This window comes from Pseudonaja textilis, chromosome 2 (assembly GCF_049901715.1).
Source record: "Pseudonaja textilis isolate UNSWEBS1 chromosome 2, rPseTex1.2, whole genome shotgun sequence".
NCBI lineage: Eukaryota > Metazoa > Chordata > Lepidosauria > Squamata > Elapidae > Pseudonaja > Pseudonaja textilis.
The window spans coordinates 138931254-138954124 of record NC_141991.1 but is presented as its reverse complement, the minus strand read 5'-3'; the positions used below and the strand labels follow the sequence as shown (position 1 = coordinate 138954124).

At 43.0% G+C, this 22871-nt stretch overlaps 1 protein-coding gene across 1 annotated transcript; it reads right to left on the bottom strand.

The window, feature by feature from the left end:
- Positions 1–1785: 1785 nt before the first annotated feature.
- KRT8 (keratin 8) lies at positions 1786–20618 on the bottom strand. Its single transcript, XM_026713858.2, has 9 exons — positions 20204–20618; positions 15079–15287; positions 12315–12375; positions 12124–12219; positions 10763–10927; positions 7922–8047; positions 6322–6542; positions 6071–6126; positions 1786–2940 (listed from the first exon to the last, which is right to left on the bottom strand). Exons 1-9 carry the CDS (start codon positions 20525–20527, stop codon positions 2750–2752), a joined length of 1449 nt encoding a protein of 482 aa, XP_026569643.2. The 5' UTR covers positions 20528–20618; the 3' UTR covers positions 1786–2749.
- Between the last annotated feature and the right edge of the window lie 2253 nt (positions 20619–22871).

The following is a 22871-nucleotide window of genomic DNA, read 5'->3' as shown; positions in this document are numbered from 1 at the left end:
AAACACAACATTTTGTGCTGACTAGACATTTTAGGCCTCAACCTGATAGCAAAATAACAAAACTAAAGGGAAGGGCCAATAAAAATGAGACGCATGAGTGGCCAAATCAGACTACACAGCTTGAGTTAATTCATTCTATTACATCAGAAGTGTGAACTCACTCCAGTAAATAGTTAGGATGACATGCTTCCTGCAGAGCTTTAAACTGGCTATTTCAGAACATGCCCAAGTAGCTTGAACCCAGCATTTTTAGTCCTTACATAGCCTTGGGGATGAATGTGCATTAATCCTGGTTACTGAAGTCAGCCTGTCACAAGTCTCCTTGTGGCAAAGTGAAAATTCTAGAATCATTGACTTGGGTTCATATATAGTACATATTGAGCCTTCATGACATCATTTGGGTTCAGTTTGGCAGATTGAACCATCAGTGGGCTTTGTTCAAAAACCGTAAGGAAATACGTCTTAAGTGCTAATAAGTCTTGTCCCGAATTAAGACTTGAATACAGGTAGTTCTCAATTTACAATTCATTTAGTGACCAATGTTATGGCACTGAAAAATATGACTGATGACCATTTTTCAGTTACCTCTGCAGCATCGTCCAGTCATGATCAAAATTCAGATGCTTGGCAGTTGGTTCATACTTATGACCGTTGCTGTATCCCAAGGTCATGTGATCCCCTCCTCACAAGCAAAGCCAATGGGGAAGCCAGATTTACTTAACCGGGTTACTAATCAATTGCAGTGATTCACTTAACAATTGGGGCAAGAAACATCGTAAAATGGAGCAAACCCCACTTAATATTTCACTTAACAGAAATTTTGGGCTCCGTTGTCGTAAATTGAAGACTACCTGTAGTACTGTGGCACTCTGGAGAGCTAAAAACTTATTCTGGGGGCGTCATGCTACACCTTTCCATCGCAAGATCATTTCCGCTTCGTAGGCCTTGCTTAGAACTTGTAGATGTGCCCAAGCAGGGAAGGTTTTTGTGAGAAAAATGTTTTCGTCAATCCTAGGCTCTGCATGGAATGTTAAGATAGGCTAACACTTGTCTTCTGAGCGGCCATGTGCCAGGAGAGAACATTCATTTAAAAATGAAACTTCTACAAGAAGCTCAGAGAGCACCAACTCCTCTCCTTAGTTACTATTTTCCTCTGCCAGTAAGTGGGAGTTTGTTGTAGCCTTTAACCCAACTCAAGCCTCTTTTAACTTATCTTATTGGTGCCCTAGAGGGAGGGTGTATTCCAATACAGTACCACGTGACTAGGAGACGGTGCTTCTCAGAAAAGAAAAAGTGCACCACTATATATTTGAGTGTGGTCCCTCAGGGACTAGCTTTTTTCCCTATTACCACTGAATAAGATACTGGTTTCATAGTCCAAGATGTAAGTTTCATAGTCCATGCGAAACAATGCTTTAAAATCATAAGCAGTATGACATCCCCAAGGGAACATGACCCAGCCATGTGCACCTTTTTCAATTTCTGTGTCACTGAGGATTAATTTCCATTAGTTAACCTCAGGAACAAATCTTAACTGCACCGTATGAGTATTTGCACAGGGAGCAACCACAGTGGGCCAGTGAAGCCTTCAAGTCAAGAGAACTTTTGAAGGGGGCTAGTTGTCTACCCTTCCCAAATTCCTAAATGAGTCCCGTTACAAACACTCTATTCATGCTTTCAGAGCTCTGAATGCTTTTTTAGCAGACACAAGAGAGTTGATTTCTCCTGCTTTTCCATTCAACCTTTATCTTGGGCCTTCCCATAAGAAAAGCAAAAACACAGACAGAAAAGTTACGCCATTTAATATCAAAGATTGGAAGAAAACCTTTTTATTTCAAATAAAATGAAAACCATGTGAAGTTCTTAAAAAATCCTTCACAGACTAGCTTGCTTCGTGCTTCTGTCCAGCTCGGCTCCCACGTTAACCACGTCCTCCTATCATCCTGGTCCAGGTGGACTGCAAAACTCCCATCATCTTTAGAATAGCTAGTGTGATCATTGGATAGGAATTGCTGTCTCCGGTGATAAGACTGGTGAGATTTCCCTAAATCCCCATCCTTCAAAATAAAACATTTCCAAACCTTGGTTTTGATTGAAAATTTGACCTAATGATATGCTAATAGCAAGAGGGGTGAACAAGACAGCAGGTCAGCTTTTAAACAATGTGAAGACTACAAACAGCAATTCCGAATAGGTCATCTCTACATATAGTGGTCTAAAAGAGATAAGACTTCTTGCTGACAACTAGCTTAGGAAAGCTGCTTTCCTGCCTTTTTTTTTTTTTTCAACAGCTGCACCCACTGATGGGATACTGTCAAAAGCCACTAGATCCCCTGGGAAAGCAAGTTTTTTTTCCCCTCAAAGTGTTAAGAAAAAGGGAACGAGGCACGAGTGCCCCCTTGCTTTTTTCTCCCGGATCACGTCTCAATGCAAGTCGGTGGCAAATGATTTGGGGGTGTTCTAAAAGCAGCTGTGGACTTCCCAGTTGCAGCTGGACTCCCAAGTTCCACCAGCCTCATCCAGCATGGCCAGAAAAGGGCTGATGGGAGCTGTAGTCCACGAGTATCTGACAAACATACATTCTTCCTTCTAGAAAACAAAACAGAACAAGTTCGGCGGGAGAACAAAGGCACGTCTTCCTTCTCATCTAATCTGTGGCTCATCATCATCTTAGCTAAATTAGGTAAGGCTCATTGGATTTAGGCACTTTAAAACCGTTAATGGTTCCATTGCTCAAGACCCCACTGCGCTAGTTTGACAGCACGTCGGAGGATTCAGACACCAGCTTTCCATCCCGGGTCTCGATCTTCTTGATGACAATAGCCTTGGTCTTGCTGACGGCCGAGCTCTCCATGGGCAATGTATTTATGGAATACCCACCGCTTGAGTAGGAAGAGCCGTAGCCACCCCCGTAATTACCATAGCCACTGCTCAGGCCACCTGGAAAAGACAAGAGAACACTGGTCATCTCTACCTATAGTGGTCTACAAGAGTTAAGACTTCTCGCTAGCTTGGGAAAGCTGCTTTCCTGCCTTTTTTTTCAACAGCTGCCCCTACTGATGGGATATTGGTGAAGGAGAGAAGAGCCGTTTCCAGTATTTGGTATCTTTATAGCTTTTATCTCCCCAGTCTAGAAATGGGAAGAGTGGCCCAAGTAAGAAGTGATTATATGCGTGTATTTTCTTCATTCCTTTCCCAGATGGAATTGAGACTCTCTCTTGCTACCTTGTCCAGTTATAGTGGCACCTCCTGCCATGCCAAATTCCCTGGGAGTATGAAAGAAATACCCGAGACTAAAATAGACAAAGATTTCCCTTATTGCTCTGTAGTCAACTTACAACAGTTCATTGAATGACTGCCCAAAGTTATCCTGGCAGTGGAAAAAGTGAGCTATGACCATTTTTCACACTTGCAACCATTGCAGTATCTCTGCTGACACATGATCCAAAATTCAGAGGCTCAGCAACTCATGAGAGTAAGCCAGATTCATTTAACAACCATGTTAGTAATTTTAACAACTGCAGTGATTCACTTAACTATGGCAAGAAAGGTCCTAAAATGGGGTAAAACTCACTTAACAACTGTTTTGCTCAGCAAAAAGAAATTTTGGGCTCAACTGTGGTTGTAAGTTGAGGACTACCTGAAGTCCCATAGGGAAGAGGGAAAGATAAGTAGCAGGCCATTTCTTCAGTCTTATGGGAGTGGATACAGCCCCATATTTTATTTTGATTCTCTACACACAGAAACACACCCTTTGTACACATGTTTCTCATGTGGCACTGTACAACTGCACAGAATTTCTGGAAATCAACCACTTAAAAATTTGGGCAATAAGGCCTCAGAGTTGCAAGCGGAGTGGGGGAGGCAAAATTTGGCACAAAGAGTCCTCACCAAATGCTACCTCAGTCTTTGCTAGCTTGCTGCTCTCCAAATGTATTGGACTGTAATTTCTATCAGTTTGTCATCCATTTGGAGATAATCAAAACTGAGTTCCACACATTTGGAAGACATCAAGTTCTCTTCTGAACAACCTCCAACACATAGATGTTTGCAGACTGCATGCTTTAGACAAGGAACAGACAATCCCTGCCTTCCAACCTTTTTCTGCCAGTTATGGCCCAGCTCCCTCATTTACACTTCAAATTTCCCTCCATTTAAGGAAAAGGAACACAGCCAATTTTTAATTTTTGAAAAAAAAACAACAACCCCAACCTGCTACCCATAAAGTCTCAAAAATAATGCCCAGGCAATTGCTTGCAACATAATCTTACTTTGGGTACATCCTTGCAACTACTTTATGCTAAAGCCAATCTCCATCTTTGATCTTTAAAGTATCTTTGGAGGACAAACAATTTCACAGTGCCTATTTTTTATCACTATTATTTCTGCAAAGTAAAAGAGGGCCTTTTTTTTTAATGCAGATAACTATTTTTCTCCACCCTGTGCCCTCCAGATCTACTGGAACAAGGATCAAAGATAGGGGAAAGCTGCAAGGAACGGATGCCAAGAGTGGTGAGATAGGTGGCAAACAAATAATTAAAAAAATAGTTTAAAAAATAAAGAAGAAACTATTGCCCAGCCAAAAATGCTTCAACTATGATGGTTTGACCTCTGAAATGGTTTGTCTTCATAAGGGCACGTACTCCTCTGCCAACTAATCTGCAGTGATTTTCAACTGCAACGGGAAATAAAACTGAAAAAAAGAGACTGTAATAAAATAGGACTTGGGTGGGATCACTTAAGCCAGGCTTGTCCAACCCGCAGCCCACGGGCCGCATGCGGCCCAGGTCGCCTCGTAATGCGGCCCAGTGCCCACCCCAACCTTCATGCCAGAGCTAGCGAGGAGGAAGAGGAGAGGCAGGCGCGAGGTGGGGCGGCGAGCACCAGGCCAAGCAGCAAGAGAAAAGGCGGGCGCCGTCAGGCGCCACCTCCTGCTGTTGCCGCCGCCGGCACTGCCCGCCTCTGCCCCCACGGCCGCTGCTGCCCCTGCCGCTTCTGCCCCCACTGGGGGCAGAAGCGGCGGTGGCAGCGGGGGAAGAAGCGGCGGCGGGGGAAGAAGCGGCGGTGGGGGCAGAAGCAGTAGCGGGGGCGGGGGCAGAAGCGGCGGTGGGGGCAGAAGCAGCGGGGGCAGAAGCAGCAGCGGTGGCGGGGGATGAAGCGGCGGCGGGGGCAGCGGCGGCGGGGGCAGAAGCAGCAGCGGTGGCGGGGGAAGGCTTCTGCCCCCGCCGCTGCTGCTGCTGCTTCTGCCTTCCAGTCCTGCCTCATCCAGCCGGGCCATTTGCAGGAGGAGAGGTAGGCGTGAGGCGGGCGAGCTTTCTCCCCCCACTCCCCCTCCCCCAAAATTTGGCCGGAAAATAAACTGTGATAAAAAAAAACCGTGATAAAAAAACCGTGATAAAAAATAAATAATTTTTAATAAATAATAAAAACATCTCACTAACTTCATTTCCAAATAAATTTAATATGTTAAGTATGTTTTCTATGGTTTTTGGGGATGATCAGGTATCGTTACTGTTATTTTATTTTATGTGCGGCCCAAACCAAATTTTCATCTTCTAATGTGGCCCAGGGAAGGTGAAAGGTTGGACACCCCTGACTTAAGCCATAAAGCCCAATCCTCACGCAGGGAAGAAATCCAAAATTGTATGCTTGAAATATTACAATTTTGATTTATTACATCACTTTGTAAAATAGAGGAAATGAAATAATTTTATTTCACTTCTTCTATGGGAAAAAAAAAATCGTCAGAAGACAAGCCATTCTTTATTAAGATCAGGGTAGGCGGCAGGTTAAACAGGTTCCCAGATGAAAACAAGGGAAATCAACATCACTTAACAGTGTTGAAACATTTTGAGGTCTAACTCGGCAATCGAATATTGTTATATATATATTTTATTTTATATATATATATCTCATGCCACCTAGAATTGCATTTATGCGACTTGGGCGGCTGTCTACATCTTCTAAGTAAATACAGGATTCCCTGCTCTGATTAGTTTCTGACATTTGCATTGATATCTTGATCACCCTTCCCCACCCCCCTCTTCTTCGACATGCGACACTTGCTTACCTGAATAACCAGTTGTCTTGGTCTGAATGCTGAGATTCTGCATTCCAGACTCCAGTCTGAATAAAAAGAGGGAAGGTTGAAAAATCAGTCGTGAAATGACATTAAGTCGGACAAAATTTAAGTCCTACAGAACAAGTTTCTGCAGCCAAGTTGAATTTGAACACAATTTTGAAACAGTTTCTTGATGCATCGCTGATCTCAATCACTGTGTTATTTCTAGAGTGGAGTACGTATGTTGGGCCAATCCTTACCTGATCTCCTCTCCTTCCAGCAGCTTCCTGTAGGTGGCGATCTCTATATCCAAGGCCAGCTTGACGTTCATCAGCTCTTGATACTCTCGCAGCTGGCGAGCCATGTCTTGTTTGGCTCGCTGCATGGCACCCTCCAATTCAGCCAGCTTGCCGTTGGCATCCTTCACGGCCATTTCCCCACGCTCCTCTGCCTCAGTGATTGCCGCTTCCAAGCTTGCACGCTGTATGGGATCAAGGAAGAAAGAGTTCAAACAGCAGCTCAAGTCTCCAAAACCAGGAAAACGGCAGGAAAGGGGGGCGGCGGGGTGGGATTGGAGAGGATACAGCGCTTTACAATATTCCTTCACCGGTTCATGATATGGGGATTTAAGATTCAGGGGACATATTTGTTCCTGGAAAAAATAGCCTAAAGTAATGTGAATTGTCTCTTCCCACATGAGGATAACCATACCTGATCAAAGCACAATTAATTATAATTGGATTGTAGGACTTATACAGTGGAATCTTGGGTCGCGAACGCTTCTGTTCACAACCAAATTGGGTGACAACTAGAATTTTTGCTTCTGGTTGCAAACAGATCTTTGGGTGGTGACCAAGCAAACCCAAATATTTTTTGTTTTTTTATTTTGGTCTGTGCATGCACAGACGGTCGTGCTTTTGCTCATGACGAAATCGGGTTACGACCATAGTCCTGGAACTGATTGTTGTTGCCACCAGAGGTTCCACTGTACTTCCATATCTCCTCCCAAGAAGGTGAAAGCCACAAGCAAGGCTCTTTACCCAATCCCTTCCTTTTATTCTGTTACAAAATTTGACACTACAGATATTAAGGTGAGAAGCTGTGCAGGGTCCCAGAATAACCATATCCCACCTATCATAGGTGGAAATAACAGGAATTAACCTGAATAAAATGCAGAGAGGAGCACAGGCCGCCGCCACCAACCCACTACACTCAAGAAAGCAAGAAAGGTTGAAAATCCATCCTTCTCTGCTTAACATGCTACCTTTTGCCTTCAACCGCACTTACCCACATTCCCGGGCCTTCAATCATACCAGCAACTTCCACCCCTACTCTGCTAGGTGAAATGGCAATACCCAGACATTATAGCCATCCACTTCATGTGGTCACAAAAGGAAAGTCAGCTGATCTTCAGGTCAGCTGAATGGCCTTCAAGGGTTTAAATAAAAGTCAGTCTCTCCCAGGCATTTACTCCTTGAGTCATGAAGCAGCAGCATTCCTGCAGCCTAAGACTTCAGGATTAGAAGAGTTGTAAGCCAGAAACAGCATACAGGCGGCAACTGTATTGGAGATGAGACTTTACTGAGGATCTTTTACGTACACAACTGTGGGTACTCCTATCATCCTCGCTTCTGCCCTAAAAAAGGCTGGGCTTCTTAATACAGGCATTCCCAATCTAGCTGATACTGAACCGTATCATCGTATCCATGTTGTTAGTGACTGTAGGAGCTCTGGTCCAGTAACTCTGGATGCTGGTAGAAAGCTGGAGATGACCAATATGATCTGTAAGTTCCTTGGGGGCAAAGCAGAAAACTATAGCATGACCATCTTAAGGAGGATTGCAGAAGATAGATTTCTGACCTGGCCTTTCAAACCATCGATTTCTGACTGTATCCGGGTTATCATTCGGTTCAGTTCATTGATTTCATGCTTGCTGCTGCGGAGGTCATCCCCATGCTTGCCTGCCATAGTCTGGAGCTCTTCATACTGAAGAGAGGAGATAGAAGGGACAAGAGATGTGATGCCAGGAAGACCACAGGAGCAAAGAACTGGTTGCAAAGACTACAGTTCTCTTATTTTTATACACACAGACACATAAACAGCTCTCAACCATATCTTCAACAAAGTGGTCCACAGGACAGTATTAATTCCTGGAATTAACTCCTTAATTCCAATTAAGAAGGCCTAAATTTTAATCTGTCTAAATTACTTGTGGGCAGGCAGAAAAAAATGGAGAACTCATTGACTGGGATCGCACATTCTCTAAGCAGAGTCTGCTGTATAAACCAGAGCCTTGCTTTGCATACCTCACTGAACCATAATCCATGCTTTATAAGTCACAACAGTTAAGTTCAGATATCGAATTCAAACAAGCCACATTATAGCTTTAGGTAATACTAGTACTACACCTGTGCTTCGCTACGAAACTATGTGATCGGGCTTAGTTTTTGGGGAGGGAAATAAGGGAAAAAAATTGTGCCTCTGCCTACCAGCAACCATCAGTATTCATCTTGCTAGCATCCTGTCAGTGTGTGAGACAGTTGAGGGCTGTTTGGAAACAAACATGGAAACTGAAACAGTATTTGCTGTGTGAGCAAGGAGACAGCAAGGAGCCTGGGCATGGCTTAGCTCAACTGTTCTGTACTAAAGCTGGTTGCTGCTGTAAAACTGAAACTCCTCTTGTGTTTTGCATTTGGAACAGATTTCCTTTCAGGTGGGGAGGGGGAGTAGAACTCCTTAGCATCAGAGTGTGTTAATAATAATATACGAAATACTAATGCTGTGATGGTCATTTCAAAAAATCCTTTCTTAGTGAGCACCTAGAAGCCAAGGGGAACATACGTGCCAAATTACAAGTTTGTAGGCTTTATGGTTTTGGAGATTTTGAGTTGATGTGTGAGTGGTATTTCGCTTTTATATATATAGATTACCTAAAGCTATCGTGCGGCTTGTTTGATTTTAATATTCATTCTCCAATAATCCCATCTAAGCCAAGAGAGTAAATGCAAAAATTAATCTCTTGAGGAAAGTGTCTAGTTATCTATCCTCCATTTCCATTCAAATAGCTGGTCTATTGAAGCTGCCAGGAGTGTCTGAGTAACAACCTGAAAAATGCATCATAAAACTCATGTGAACCACAAATATTACTTGGATAACCTCAGGCAAGTAATTATCTCCTATTCTCAATCGACTTCTCTATTTGAAAATAGTAATCTAGGGCTTCCATCATTAGCATAATAGTGCTATTAGCATACTGTCCGAGTTATTATACTGGATACCAAACAACTGGGGTTTTTTTTTCCCCAACCTCAACTCAGATGCTAAGCTTCAACACTGACCAACGTGCCATGAAAAGATGCCTAGGCCACCAGGGGAAAACGGAGGCCACAACTGAATTTGAGTCAGTAAGTGTAATGATCTGATAAATGACATTTCCATTCAAATCAATTAAACTGATTTGCTAAAATGGAATTCCCAAATTGTAGGGTTGATGCTTGTGCTTTTAGTTGTTGTTTTCTTCTCTTTTTTTTCTGTTCAACCAGACTTCTCTGGATAAGTCCCTGAAAGTTTTTGGGGAAAGTGTTTTTCAGAAATGGCTTTGTGCCCCCCCCCCCTCTCCCCAAGAAGACAGAATTGGAACGTAGTCCTGGACTAGGGGTAACATACCACCAGTATCTAAGGGGCTGCCACAAAGAAGAGGGGGTGTCAACCTATTCTCCAAAGAACCTAAAGGCAGGACAAGAAGCAACGGATGGAAACTAATCAAAAAGAGAAGCAACCTAGAAACTAAGGGGAAATTTCCTGACAGTTAGAACCAGAGGTAGAATTCAGCAGGTTCTGACCAGTTCTGGAGAACTGATAGTGGAAATTTTGAGTAGTTTGGAGAACTGGCAAATCCCACCCCTGACTGGAGATTTTACAATATCCTTCCGCTGCCACATCCACCAAGCCACGCCCACAGAACAGGTAGTAAAAAAATTTGAATCCAACCACTGGTTAGAACAATTAACCAGTGGAACAACTTATCTCCAGAAGTTGTGAATGCTCCAACACTGGAAAGTTTTTAAGAAGAGATTAGATAACCATTTGTCTAAGGTGGTGTAAGGTTTCCTGCCTAAGCAGGGGGTTGGACTAGAAGACCTCCAAGGTCCCTTCCAACTCTGTTATTCTCTATTAGTCTCCCAGTTTCTAATCTGATGCTTTAACCACTACACCAAACTGAAACTGTGTTTTTTATAGTTTTTTTTTAAGATAGTGTTACCTATCTCTAAGCATCGCTTCTTCTTTTTGCTGGTTATTGTTTTCAATTGTTTTTAACATGTACACTAGCCAGAGTTATCGTGGAATCAGGCAGCTTTAGACATTACACAAATCAATCCATCGATACAAGAGTTATTGCACTATTGGGATTCTCCAGACTTCCTCGTAAAAAAGGCCAATATTTTCAACAGATAAAAATAGTGGGAAAAGAATTCCATTGCTCTACAAAGAAAGGAGATAGAGATGAGCAAAAGACTCTGGATCACAGTGTGGATGATGATGGTGCTCTTTCGTCACTGTGTATAGCGTTGATTCCTTCCTTCTGCGAAATGAAGTTATCCCCAAGTCCTAGCATGAGTGAAGGCCCTATAAGCTCTTCATTGGGAATTAATTTTTCATCAGGTACGGTCAAGGAGAGCCAGGAGTCAGCATGGAGCTCACCTTGATCTGGTACATCCTCTCTGCCTCAGCCCGGCTCCTGTTAGCAACTTCTTCATACTGAGCCTTGACTTCAGCAATGATGCCTTCCAAGTCCAGACTGCGGTTGTTGTCCATGGACAGGATCACAGAGGTGTCGCTGATTTGAGACTGCATGACACGCAGCTCCTGTATCAAAAGGTAACATTTAGAATGACCCCGAATCAAAGAGGAAGCAACCCCCAGGGAACCATGAGGTGAGGATTCAAATCTTTCCTACTCATTCCTCTACTGGCAAGAAACTTCTGATTCAACAGGTGAAGGCTCAAAACTAATGGCAGAACCAGTTAAAATCAGAGATCCCCAACCTCCAGTCTATGGACCGACTCTGGGCCATAGTACGCCAGAAACTGGGCCATGCAAACAAGCAAAGCCCCATCCATAGGATGCAAGCAGCACGAAAAACGAAGCCCCCTCGGGTCCATAGAAAAACCTCTCTCTATGGAATCGGTCCCTGGTGCCTGAAAGGCCGTAGGCCTCTGAATTAAACGATAGTTAAAGAGTTAAAACTTATTACAGGTGAGTGCTGCCAACCAGGAAGAACCACCTTGCTAAACCGGAGTCTCTGGGGAAGGAAGCTTTCAGTAAAAAATGTATTTGTTTCCTAGCAAAGCAAACAAAACCAAACAGCACTTTGTGAGGGACCTCCTCACTAAAGCTGAATGTAGTCTCCATTTTTTTTCAGCCTCAAAGCCATTTCCAACCATAACTGCCACAATCTGACAGCACCTTTTCTGTCCTGTTTGCATGGAAAGCAAAACCACATTTAATATAGGTCATAAAATAAGCTAAACATAATGTATAAAAGGAAGGACGTAGCGTATCTTCGTCACCAGCTCTATTTTCTTTGCATCACCACCCCTCTCCCTGCAGCTTTTTCCCGATACAAATGTTAACTTGGGTTCTCAGCCACCAAAAGTTCTCGCTTGTAATAAAATAGCAAACAACTTACTACATGGTTCTCCTATTTCATGCAGAAATGGAACTATATCAGAATATCACTGTGTAGAAAGGCAAACTATAACTAAATATGTAAGACTATAACCATGTTTGGGAATTTTTACAAGGCTTTGACGCAACACTAGAGCTGTCTTGGGGCAACCTCTTATTAGCTTGCCAACCCCATTAACTAGCTAAAGGAGTCATTGAAATTAGCTGCAGTGGCCAGTCTTGGCTGCTTCAGTATGTAGAAAAGGAACCTAGATGCCCTTTTTGTCACCTGATCAGACACCACAGTTCCTTGGCCTGCCCATGTCTTCAAAAAGGGTACATTTAAAAAAGCCGTTCTAAAAGCTGTTCTTCACCCAGGTAAATCCACTATTTACCTCATCATAAAGCTGCCTCAGGAAGTTGATCTCGTCTGTCAGACATTCCAGACGGGATTCCAATTCAACCTTGTTCATGTAAGCCTCATCCACATCCTGAGGGAAGAGTGCACCATTATAGGTATAGACTCATACACAAAATCTCAAAATTGTGATAATTAACCAAGAAACACAATCAGCCTGCCACTTACCTTCTTCAGAAGGACAAACTCATTCTCCTTTTCGGTACGGTTATTGATTTCATCTTCATACCTGCAGGGGCAAAGGAAGTTAAGTTTTACATGGAATTTGGACCAAGACTAAGCACCGTGTGCTAGGATCATTATTAGAAATATGTAAAGTTAGCGATGCATCTGACTATGTGCCAAGTGTGCATCCCCTGACTAATTACTGCCAAAATATAGATGCTGGGAGTTAAAGTGGAAGGCCCTAAATTAAAAGATTTATGGTGGTTTTAAAAGGTTATTTTATGATTAACTTTGTTTTTGAATATTTTAGTTAGAAAGGCAGGATAAGGTAGATTAAGAAATGCATAGGATTGTTTTTTGGTTTTTAAAAGACATAAAAGACTAATAAAGTTTATTTAAAAAATGCATAGGACTGTATTTGTATTTTCCCATCAAAGGTTACTTTTTGAGTAACTTTTTGTGGTTCCCCTTAACATTACAAACATTTCTCTTCCATTGGTCAATAATTATCTGGTCAGTCTTCATTTATGCATAATATTCTATTAAAAATATTCATGAAAACATGGCAGCTGCACAGTAAATTCATAGTTCAAAAGTGAATTGCATTATTTGGACAGAATTCAAACTGTATAGGACCAATACATTCAGAAACCCAGAGAAATCCCGGGATGGTAGCCTGACTATTCAAACCAGCTTTTGCTGAGGTTTTTGATATAATGTCCATATCCCTCTTAAAATGCGTTTCAGGCTCTTGCCTTGTCGTATTTTTTAAATTCTATTTAGATTGTTTTAATTTTTTAAAAATGTGAAAAACTGCCATTCTGCAAAGCAACTTGTCAACCACTAGCATTACAGTAACTGTATTTGCAGAAATGCCTTTGGAGCCCATAAGGAATCCTAGAATATTTAAAAAAAATTTTAAAAGTAAAATGGCTGAAAGACATTTAAGAATTGGACCTAAAAGTCTCCCCCCCCCCCACCATAAAAAAAAACCACAACAAACCAGCTGTTAGAGCATTAGCAGAGGCAGAGGGTGACTCAAAGCAGTTTAAGGATACCTTCATCATATTTGCTTTCTGGCTACAATCTTGAAGTGGGCACACATTACAGGTAGTCTTCAGGTTACAAGACCGCAATTGGGTTCGGGAACTCCACTGCTAAGCAATGTAGTTATGAAGCACAACGTCATGTGACCATATATTATCAGATGACCCCAACGCTTAACAACAGCAGTCCCGGTTTTAAACAAGGACCAACCAGGCAGTAAGTGAGGACCTTCAGATTGACTTCCTGATGGCTTTCCCATTGACTTTGGTTATGGGAAGCCAGCAGGAAACATCAGAAATTGAAATCCTATGGCTGCGACTTACTGCAACAGGCAGGAGCCTGATGATGAGCCCCCCTCATTCAGCACCGTAACTATGAGTGATCGCTAAGAAATGGTTATAACCCAAAGACTATCTGGCAGAGTCAAAATGCATTCAGCATCAGCTACCTTTTGTCTGCTTAGGCATCCCTTATTCCACCTTTATAAAGATGAGAGTGAGACTCGCAGATAGCAAATTTAACTATTTACCATGGTTTCACATGAAACACTTCCGGAACTGGGAAAGTTGGAGCAAGAACGTGCCGTAGCCAGGAACAGTTGATTTGGGTACAAACTCAAGATACCACAGGTTCTGCCTCGTGCTTAACTCTCCCATGAGTGGGTGTGAAATTTCAGGGCGTGAAACCCAAAATATGTACAGGCAAGAGGTCATTTTCACCAGCCTTTTTCCCCATGCTCAAACACCCACTTTCTCCAATCCTAACTTGTTAGCTTTCTATTTCTGCAAGGGATACAACCAAGAGAATACAGGTGTAACGTTTCTTTTGAAAACGCCTAAGAAAGAAGAGTTGTACATGATGACTCTTTGGAAAAGATATAAGATCCCAAATTATTGCCACCCAACTCTTCCTCTGTATTTCGAAGGAAACTCCCTTGAGTTTCCAGGCCTCGCATTCCTTGTCCAGCTTCCAATATCAAAAGTATTTGGAAAGCTGGAAATTCTTAAAGACAATATTCCATTCCCTCAATTGTAAAATAGTCTCATTCAACCTGGCATTCCCGCCCTGGAATATCCCTGGAGTTGCAGCATCAGCCTGCCAGAGAAGTTGTAAAGATTGTAAAGGCAATGGGGAAGGAATGACATACTAACAATGCAGCTTGTCCTCATTGTCCCTGCCTCCATTAAAAACAGACACTTGCAAAACAAGTTAGGTGATTCTCCCATTAGCGCTTTGCCGTGTGCGATGAGGGCGTGCTACTACGTAGAGGAATAGGACTGAACAATTCTCTTGGCAATGTCCTCCCATCCTCAACTTCCTCAAACACTTCAAAGAGAGCTTATTTGCGTTTTGGTTTACCACTTCCTTCTTTTTCTGGAAATAATCCCTGCCTAGCCTTTTGGTACAGCCTTTTGGTTTAGCATGGTTTAAGAAATAAATCTTTAACCTTGTTATCCTTCCAACTCTGTCCATGGAATTTTATATTTTTATATCACATCAAATAAAATATGTACAGGGTTACCTGGTGGACACAGGTCAAGATCAAGAGACTGGAAGCTATGATAACAGTGCAAGATCCAACACAAGGATTGCAAAACCCAAAAGAAGACAACCCACCAGCAGCCATTAACAATTTTAAGGTGTGGCAGGGATGGGTGGTAAAGCTACTTTGTCCAGCCCCGCCTACCCAGAGCAATGGAACCAGAAGGACCCGACTCACTTCTGTTTGAAGTCTTCCACCAGGCCTTGCATGTTTCCCAACTCAGCATGCAGCCTTGCCCTTTCCTGACCCACATTTTCCAGCTGCCGGCGTAAGTTGTTGATGTAGGCCTCAAACATACTGTCCAAGTTGCTCCGTGTAGTCTTCTGATTCTGCAAGAGGCTCCATTTGGTTTCCAGCATCTTGTTCTGCTGTTCTAGGAAGCGAACCTGAGAGGGAAGGGAGAACAGACTAGGAAGTAAATTCCTGATACTTCAGCAGCACCCATGCAGCTCTATAGCTCTTCGGATGGACAACCCCATTTATCCTTTTCATCAGAGGTCAAACTGGTATTTCCCTGGCATAAAGTAGGACATATACTACTGGCATAAGGTAGGCTATCACCCTACAGTCAGAAAAGATTCACAGAAGCTCTAGTTTCTGCTATAAGCAAATGGATTTCAGCAGGCCTTCCCAAACCGAGCACACTATTAAGTACTAGTCAATTACCGGAATAGTAATTTTGTCCGAGAACAAAAGATATACCTACTAAGGAGTATGCCTCTTGGCTCAATACATAATTTATTTCTTTGTGGTGCTTCCTGGATCCCCAAATGGAATCTAGAGTAGTTGAGGAAATGTATCTGCTACAGGTTACTTTCTGGACTTCAGTTTATGCCAGGTTTTATTTTAGATTAAAAGGATACAATCTGAAACCCTATACTTACAGGTAACCTTTTAGTGTGACTGCCATTCACCCCAGGATATTTCGGGAAGTTGGCACTAGATTATAAAGTTTAATATAAACAGAACATTAAATTCCCAAGCAGCAATCATATTATTTACCTGATTTTAATTTACTGAATTAAATTTAGTTGTATCCCAGTCTCTTCTGCCTTCTGGAATGTGAGCCACTGTATCCACAAAGAAGTCAAGTGTAGCCTTTAGCCCAAATGAAAAGATCTGATTTATTTTAAACAACTTTAAATAACTGGAAAGCCAGACCCAAGGGGGAATAAAAGACAGCTAAAAATTGTAGCACCTCTTATTCAGGTTGGGCTAATGAAAGCACAAGCAAATAATAAAAAAAACTCTAATTTCCCTTTAAAATCAAATTAGCAAAAGACTCATGAAAAACATTTTACATCACACACTTCTCTGCTTATTCTGGCAATAATAATCTGTCTCAATGTGATATTCTTCCATTGCATCATTCTCATTAGCTAAGGAAGATGGAAATTCATAGTCCAATAGCTCTAAAGTGTCCCAGGGTTGGAAAAATCAGCAAAATTGGAATTTGAAAATGCTCTTTCTTATATAGCTACTTGCAGGAGCAAACTTCAGTTTAGGGTGTTTGGTTGTGTCACCCTGCAAACTTGACAATTCCCAGGTTCTCTGTGGAATAAGCCTGCTCTGAATAAAAGGACAGCAAACAGATTTCCTTTTTCCAGAAATGCAAGATGAAGAAGTGCATGGCTCCTTTTGGGCTTAAGATACACTGATCTTTCACTGGCCCAAGGCAAAATGCTGCACGGCAAAATGTAGAGCAAAAGTTAGGTCTAATTTAATTTGAATTAGACCAATGAATTTGATTACTTCTTGGGCCTACAATAACTTTTTCCCCCTCCACTCATTACAAATTACAATTCAGAAGTACTCTGGGAGCCACACCCAAAGCTTTGGGAGTGCACCTCTGGTCTGGACAAATATTTAAGTGATTATATACCTGAAAACCACTATTACAGGAACAATATTTAATTTTTGGAAACACGGTCCCAGCATATTTAAAGCTCAAAAACAGTTTGAGGCAGAAAGGTCTTAAAAAGTCACTTGTCACCCTGCCTTGATTCAACATATCTTATCTGAGCCATGACAAAGGCAGAAGAGGAAGCGCTGGCGATAGAGAGCCAGCATCTAATGTGAAGCATGGTTAGCCAAGACTTAAAACTCAGAACCTGTTTTTTAAGGCAGAATGCACTTAGCAATTCAGAAGATTACTGAAGAGGCAGATGCTTTAGTGATGGAGTAACTGCAGCTTGACAGTCTTGTGAGGAGTTCACACACTAATGAAAGACTGAGCATTTATTATAAAAACATAAACACAGCTTTGGATGAACCATTTTGCCTTAGGGAAGGGGAACAGCGGGAAGCAGTAAGACAACCAGAAGAAGAACAGGCTGAGAATAGGCACAGTAGGGACTAGAGTTATAACAACTCATTTTCTATTCATCTGGGTGGTCATTACATTTTCCCTTCCCCTCAAAAAATTTTTGGGTTTCTTTCTTTCAGATGGTCCCCTGCCAGAAAGTTATAGGCTGATTTCTGACTGAAGAAAAGGATACAAAGCTGCTTTGACAAACTCAAGATGATTTACAAACATTAGGAAAAACTGTGTGTTAAAACACGCACTTCTTAGAAGCAAGGAGCTTCTATTGCTTTAGGGGGTCACTCAGGAAAATCTAGAGAAAACATTTTTCTCCAAAGATTCCAGATCTCTGTTGATGCAGTATTCTGGCAATAACAAGAGCAGAGGTGTGGTAGCTCTCACCTCATCATATGCTGCTCAAGGGATAGAGGTGTTCAGGAAACACCTGAAGCTGTAGCACCTGTCTGATTTATGATGAGCCAAAATATTAGGGAAATTGCTGTTGGTTTCACGCAGTCAATCTCTTCATACATCCTGTTTCCGTATTTAAAAAAAAAGTTCACGGAGGCTTCCAACTAGTAGGTACATATCTGGAATTCCTTGGGTATTCAAGGAATATGGGTTCAAAGTAGGCAGTGCAAACTTTGAAGAAACCTCACCTGTGAAAGCAGCATGGGGGGAACTCTGCAGAAAGCCACATACCCAACTGAGAACCTTCCCATTCAGAAGACTGGCTGTGGAGGCGGTGGAGACTTGGAAAAGGGGCAAGGGAACAAGGAGAGGGGGAAAGCTCATGGCTGAAGAATCTTGAATGGAATTGGTAGGTAGAGGGGCTGCGCACACGCTAGAGAGCAGGGGGTCTCCAACCTTGGCAACTTTACAACTTGTGGACTTCAACTCCCAGAATTCCTCAGCCAGCACATGTTGTAAAGTTGCCAAGGTTGGAGACCCCCTGCTCTAGACCTGGAAAATGATTTTTGTACTGCATGTTCCTTTCAAATTGAAGCACTCTGTTTCCCCATTGTACAACACACACATTCCGCTCCCATTTGCCAGCTATTAAGAAAGTAGGAGTGCATTCTGACCCTGCAGCCACCCTTCCCAGGCATGGGCAATGCTCCTCCCTTCAATCTCCTCCCAATAGCCTTGACTGCAGTTTAACTGTTAAGACCTGCCTGATAATGGCTGAATACTCAATATTCTTATCTCTGGATTTTAAAGGGTTCTTCTAGCCAGTACCACAAGCCACAAAAAAGGCTGATTTTGCACACATTAGTTCAAAGTTCCTAAACGAGGATACCATTATACACACAGCAGCATTCCAGCTTCAGTTATCTCAGTGGTTCCCAATCTTTTTTTGCCCCACACCCCTAAAGAAATTTCACTCGAACCTCGCACCCTCTGAAATTTATATTTTGCTCAAGGATAAATTATGCAAATTCCAAATATTTTATCAAAAAATGATTACTTTATTCTTTAATATAATTACCTGGACTTTTCTCACACCCCCTGGAATATCATCTCACACCCCCAGGGGTTGCGAGCACCCCAGGTTGGGAACCCCTGAGTTATCTAGAGCTAACATACCCAAGCTGCAAAAATCTAAATGACCCTTAGATGGCAGCAAAGAGGTAATCTTCAAGGTAATCTTCAATGCTGGCTGGAAACCATCTGGATTTTTGCAGGCCAGATACCACAGCCTTGAGGTAGTCAGTTTTAGGATTAGCTACGCCTGTGAAGGTACAATGCCTCTGCATGCGTACATATATTGTTCTTTTTCACAATATGTATTGTCCTCAATAACTAAGCATAGAAAATTTAGAAAGACAACAGATAAGAACAGATGGGAAGAAACAGATTAACTAGTGTTCTTCATTACAGGATTAAGCACATTAAAAAAGTATCTCCCAAATAATGCAAACATCCAGAGAATAGCTATCCTCACACACACACAAAAATGGATCTGAACCCAATCCACTATCCTTTTCAGTTCATATCTGCCAGACAAATAAAGCAGCTATTTTCAAGATGTGATTCCATAGAAAAAGCACAATTTAGCAACACCTTCTCATATTGCTTTGGTAGGCTTAGACATACCAAGCACTGGACCAATATCAGGCTCCAAAGACTTTAAAAAATATAAATTTGTGTGTGTCTGAGTGTCTCAGATAAGATTAATATCTAATCTACACTATATAATCTATATAGATGCTATATAGTGTCTAGTATTTATATAGATTAGTATATATTTCTGTATATAAACTAATTGTATCAAATTCATTTTTTCCAAGTCATACTTCAATTTATCTAGCAAACTGTAGGCTGATAATGATCAGGTTGGCTCCAACACACTAAGCTGTAACAAAGCAAACTTGCAGTTGAATGCAATGCCATGAACTTTGTATCAATGCCAAGGGATCATAAACTTTGTGTGTCATCCCGGAAATTCAGTAGGTTTTGCCAATATAAAAAGTAAAGTTGAATGGCATGTTTCTCCTTTAAAACATGAAATTAGAGGCTCGCCTTATTAGTTTCTCTTTAACCTTCACACCTGCAGGAGGAGCTTTTTGCTCACCACCACTCAAGTTTAATTACCTCTACAGAAGCAGCCGTGGGAGCAGGAATTTTCTTTGGCCTCCTGTCTCCAACCCCGTTGCCAGCCCCCTCACCACCACTGCGAAGAAGAACCCCTTGTTCAGAGACGCCGTTTTGTTCAAGGGGAAAAGCCCTCCAACTCCTCTGCTTTCTCCACTGCGTGCCTGCAGCTGACGCCTCACTTTTCCCTTCCTTGCCTCCGTTTCCCCCCAAAACTTACACCTACAAGTTTTGTAAGAGCAGAGGCTCATTTGGGCAAAACCGGCAGAGAAACGTTTGCTCAAGAAACAACCCCCTTTTAGCCCGCCCGCCCGCCCGCTCGCCCGTCCGTCTGTCTGTCTGTCTGTCCGTCCGCCTTCCCCCTCCCTTTCTGTAAAGACCCGTCCCAAAGCGGGCAAAACGCACCTTATCAATCAAGCTGGCAAACTTGTTGTTGAGGATCTTGATCTCTTCCTTCTCCTTGGTTCTCACTTGCTGGATGGCGGGGTCGATTTCCAAATTGAGCGGGGCCAACAGGCTCTTGTTGACGCTGACCGCCGCGATGCTGCCCCCCAGGCTCCCCGCGGAAGATCCGCGGAAGCTGGCCCCAGCGCCATACCTACCGCCCCCGAAGCCGGAGGTCGAGGAGTAAGAGGTGCTCATCCGAGACCCGGCGACGGGGCCAGGCGTGTAGGACCGGCTGCTGAAACTGCGGACGGTGCTCGACGTGTTCCGGTAGTTCTTCATCATGGTGGGTTGTTTTGGTTTTTTGTTTTATTTTATTTTATTTTGCAAGGAAGCGCGGGAAAGAATCCGGACAGCTGGAAAGCAGCAGAACGCCAACGGCGTGAGTAAGCTGAGCGCCGACTTATATGCCAGCGCGTTGGTGGGGGTGGGAAAGGGCGCGGCTGGAGGAGAGGACGGCAGCACCTGAGTGGCTTTTGCAACCACGAGGAGGCGGAGCTCCGAGACTCGGATACCTGCTTTGCCCGGCAAGGAAGCCGCGTCTTTTAACTCTTTCCTAGCGGGAAAGGGGGCCCTCGGCCAGGGAGCGGCACGTCCGCAATGGTTCCTTCGGGGAAATCTCCCCTCCTCCGCCTGCCGATCTTCCCTCCGGCTTGCTACGTTTTTAATTGTTCGGGCAGGGAGCAAACCCAAAGAGGGCAGCAGTTGCCCAAACTTGCGCTGACCCGGGACCCTCTCCCGGGACGACTGAGCTTCCCGCCCCACCCCATGGGAGAGTCGGGGAGTTTCGTTCTGGTGGGGTAAACCAAACGAGAGGGCGGGCGCCTTTATGCTTTTTTTTTTTTTTTTTGGATCCATGAGAGCCCGAGGCGAGGAATTCCCTCAGAAGAGCGCCCAAAAGGCAAGGGACGGGGCGAGGAAGCGGCTCGGCAGAAACGGAAGAGCGGGGTTGCTTAAAACTCCGACAGGAGTTTGACAAATCGCCACCTTTGGCGGGTCTGAATTGAGAAAAAGCCGGAGGGCCTCAAGAGGGCGCCAAATGGAGTCGGTCCTCAACTTACAACCGTTCGTTTAGTGACCGAAGTTACAAGGCCACTGGGGAAAAAAAGTGATTTAGGACCGGTTTTTTTACACTGTGGCAATGTCCTCATAGTCAGGTGATCAAAATTCAGCTGCTTGGCCACCGATTCATATTTATGACCGTTCCAGCGTCGGGAGGTGTCTGTGTCTGCCATGCCACCCCTTTTTGCCACCTTCCAGCAAGCAAAATCAACAAGGGGAGCCAGGTTCACTTAACAACCAGGTTACTAATTTAACGATGGCCATGATTCTCTTAACAACTGAAGCAACCCAACTCATAAGATCGGGCAAAATTGACTTCACAAATGTCGCATTTAGCAACCTAAATTGTGGGGGGGGGGGGAATCAGATATGGTCATAAGTCAAGGTCTTTTGCTACTTACTCGTGGTCAGTGGAATTCCCCCCCTCAGCTCCCAACCGTAAACCTTAAGTAATGGAAGTTGGGAGGGGAGTAGAGGAAACCGCACCAGGTGGATTGAATGGCCTGGATTCAGTTGCTTCAACCAGGCCAGCTGTGGTGATTAAATGATTCAGCATTTGCAGCCACCCTTTGCTTGCCTGACTCGATTTAAAGTTTAATCTTTAAACTCCCTCTGGGATTTAGGGCTGTCTGTAGAGGGAAGACTATTTGCCAGGGTCTGGAGAGAGCTCTTTCCTACTGGCTCCAAACCTAATGCCCCTTCAGCCTCCGTTTTCACAGGGTAGAAAAATAACTATTTCCCATTCGCCTTGAGGCACTTTTGAAGCTGGGCTTTTAATATGGTATGTCTGGTTTTTAACTGTCCCTTGGAGTGTGCCTGTTTAAATGACAGGGTTTGCATAACTATAAAGATAAATGTAACTTTGGGGGCATTTTTAAAATGTGGGTCTTAATTTGAAGGTAGCTTGGCATTTCAGATGTTCAAAGACAGGTCAGAAATTCTAAGGAGATGCAATAAATACATAATTGTTTAATTAAAGGGCGAACTAGGAATCCAAAGCAGGGCAATGAAGACTTTCCATTTGGATCACTTTCTGCTATTAAAAAGATAACGAGGCAATATATGGAGTTGCATTCATATTCATATGTTTTTTAATTTTTTGTAAGCCATCCAGAGTCATTGAGAGTGAGAGGGAGGCCGTATAAATTATCTTAAATAGGTTCTCACATTAAGTTGCGAAGCCTACTGCGGGCCATATTACTGTACTTGTACTAATCATGGTTTTTAAGTAAATCATAGATTTCCTGGGTAATTCAAACACAGAACATCACCATTTGAAGTTTATGCAAACTGGCAATTGAAGCTACCTTATGCCAAGATTTCCTTTCACACTCCTAGTTTTTGTAAATCCAAGATAATGACTGCTTTGTATTCAAAGAAAGTTTTAATAAAAGCCTTGTAGGGGCAGGAGGTTAGCAAACCGTGGTCATTACCTGGACCTTTTTGAGGTAGCCTATGCAAACGCAATCATTATCCAGCAAATCCATTGTTTTGTTTTATAATTTGGTTGATCATTAAGAAACCCTCCAAGAAATTGACAGAAACACAGAAGGGACATGAAGATATA

Bases quoted from the DNA above. Each gene is read 5' to 3' on its own strand.
- KRT8 (XM_026713858.2), bottom strand. From the start codon at position 20,527: ATGATGAAGAACTACCGGAACACGTCGAGCACCGTCCGCAGTTTCAGC. The intron at 12,376-15,078 runs GTGAGTCGGGTC...TTGCCCCTGCAG, and splicing joins GTGGAAGACTTCAAACAGAA to GTATGAAGATGAAATCAATA. The intron at 6,543-7,921 runs GTCAGAAATCTA...GATCCCATACAG, and splicing joins TCGATGGTTTGAAAGGCCAG to CGTGCAAGCTTGGAAGCGGC.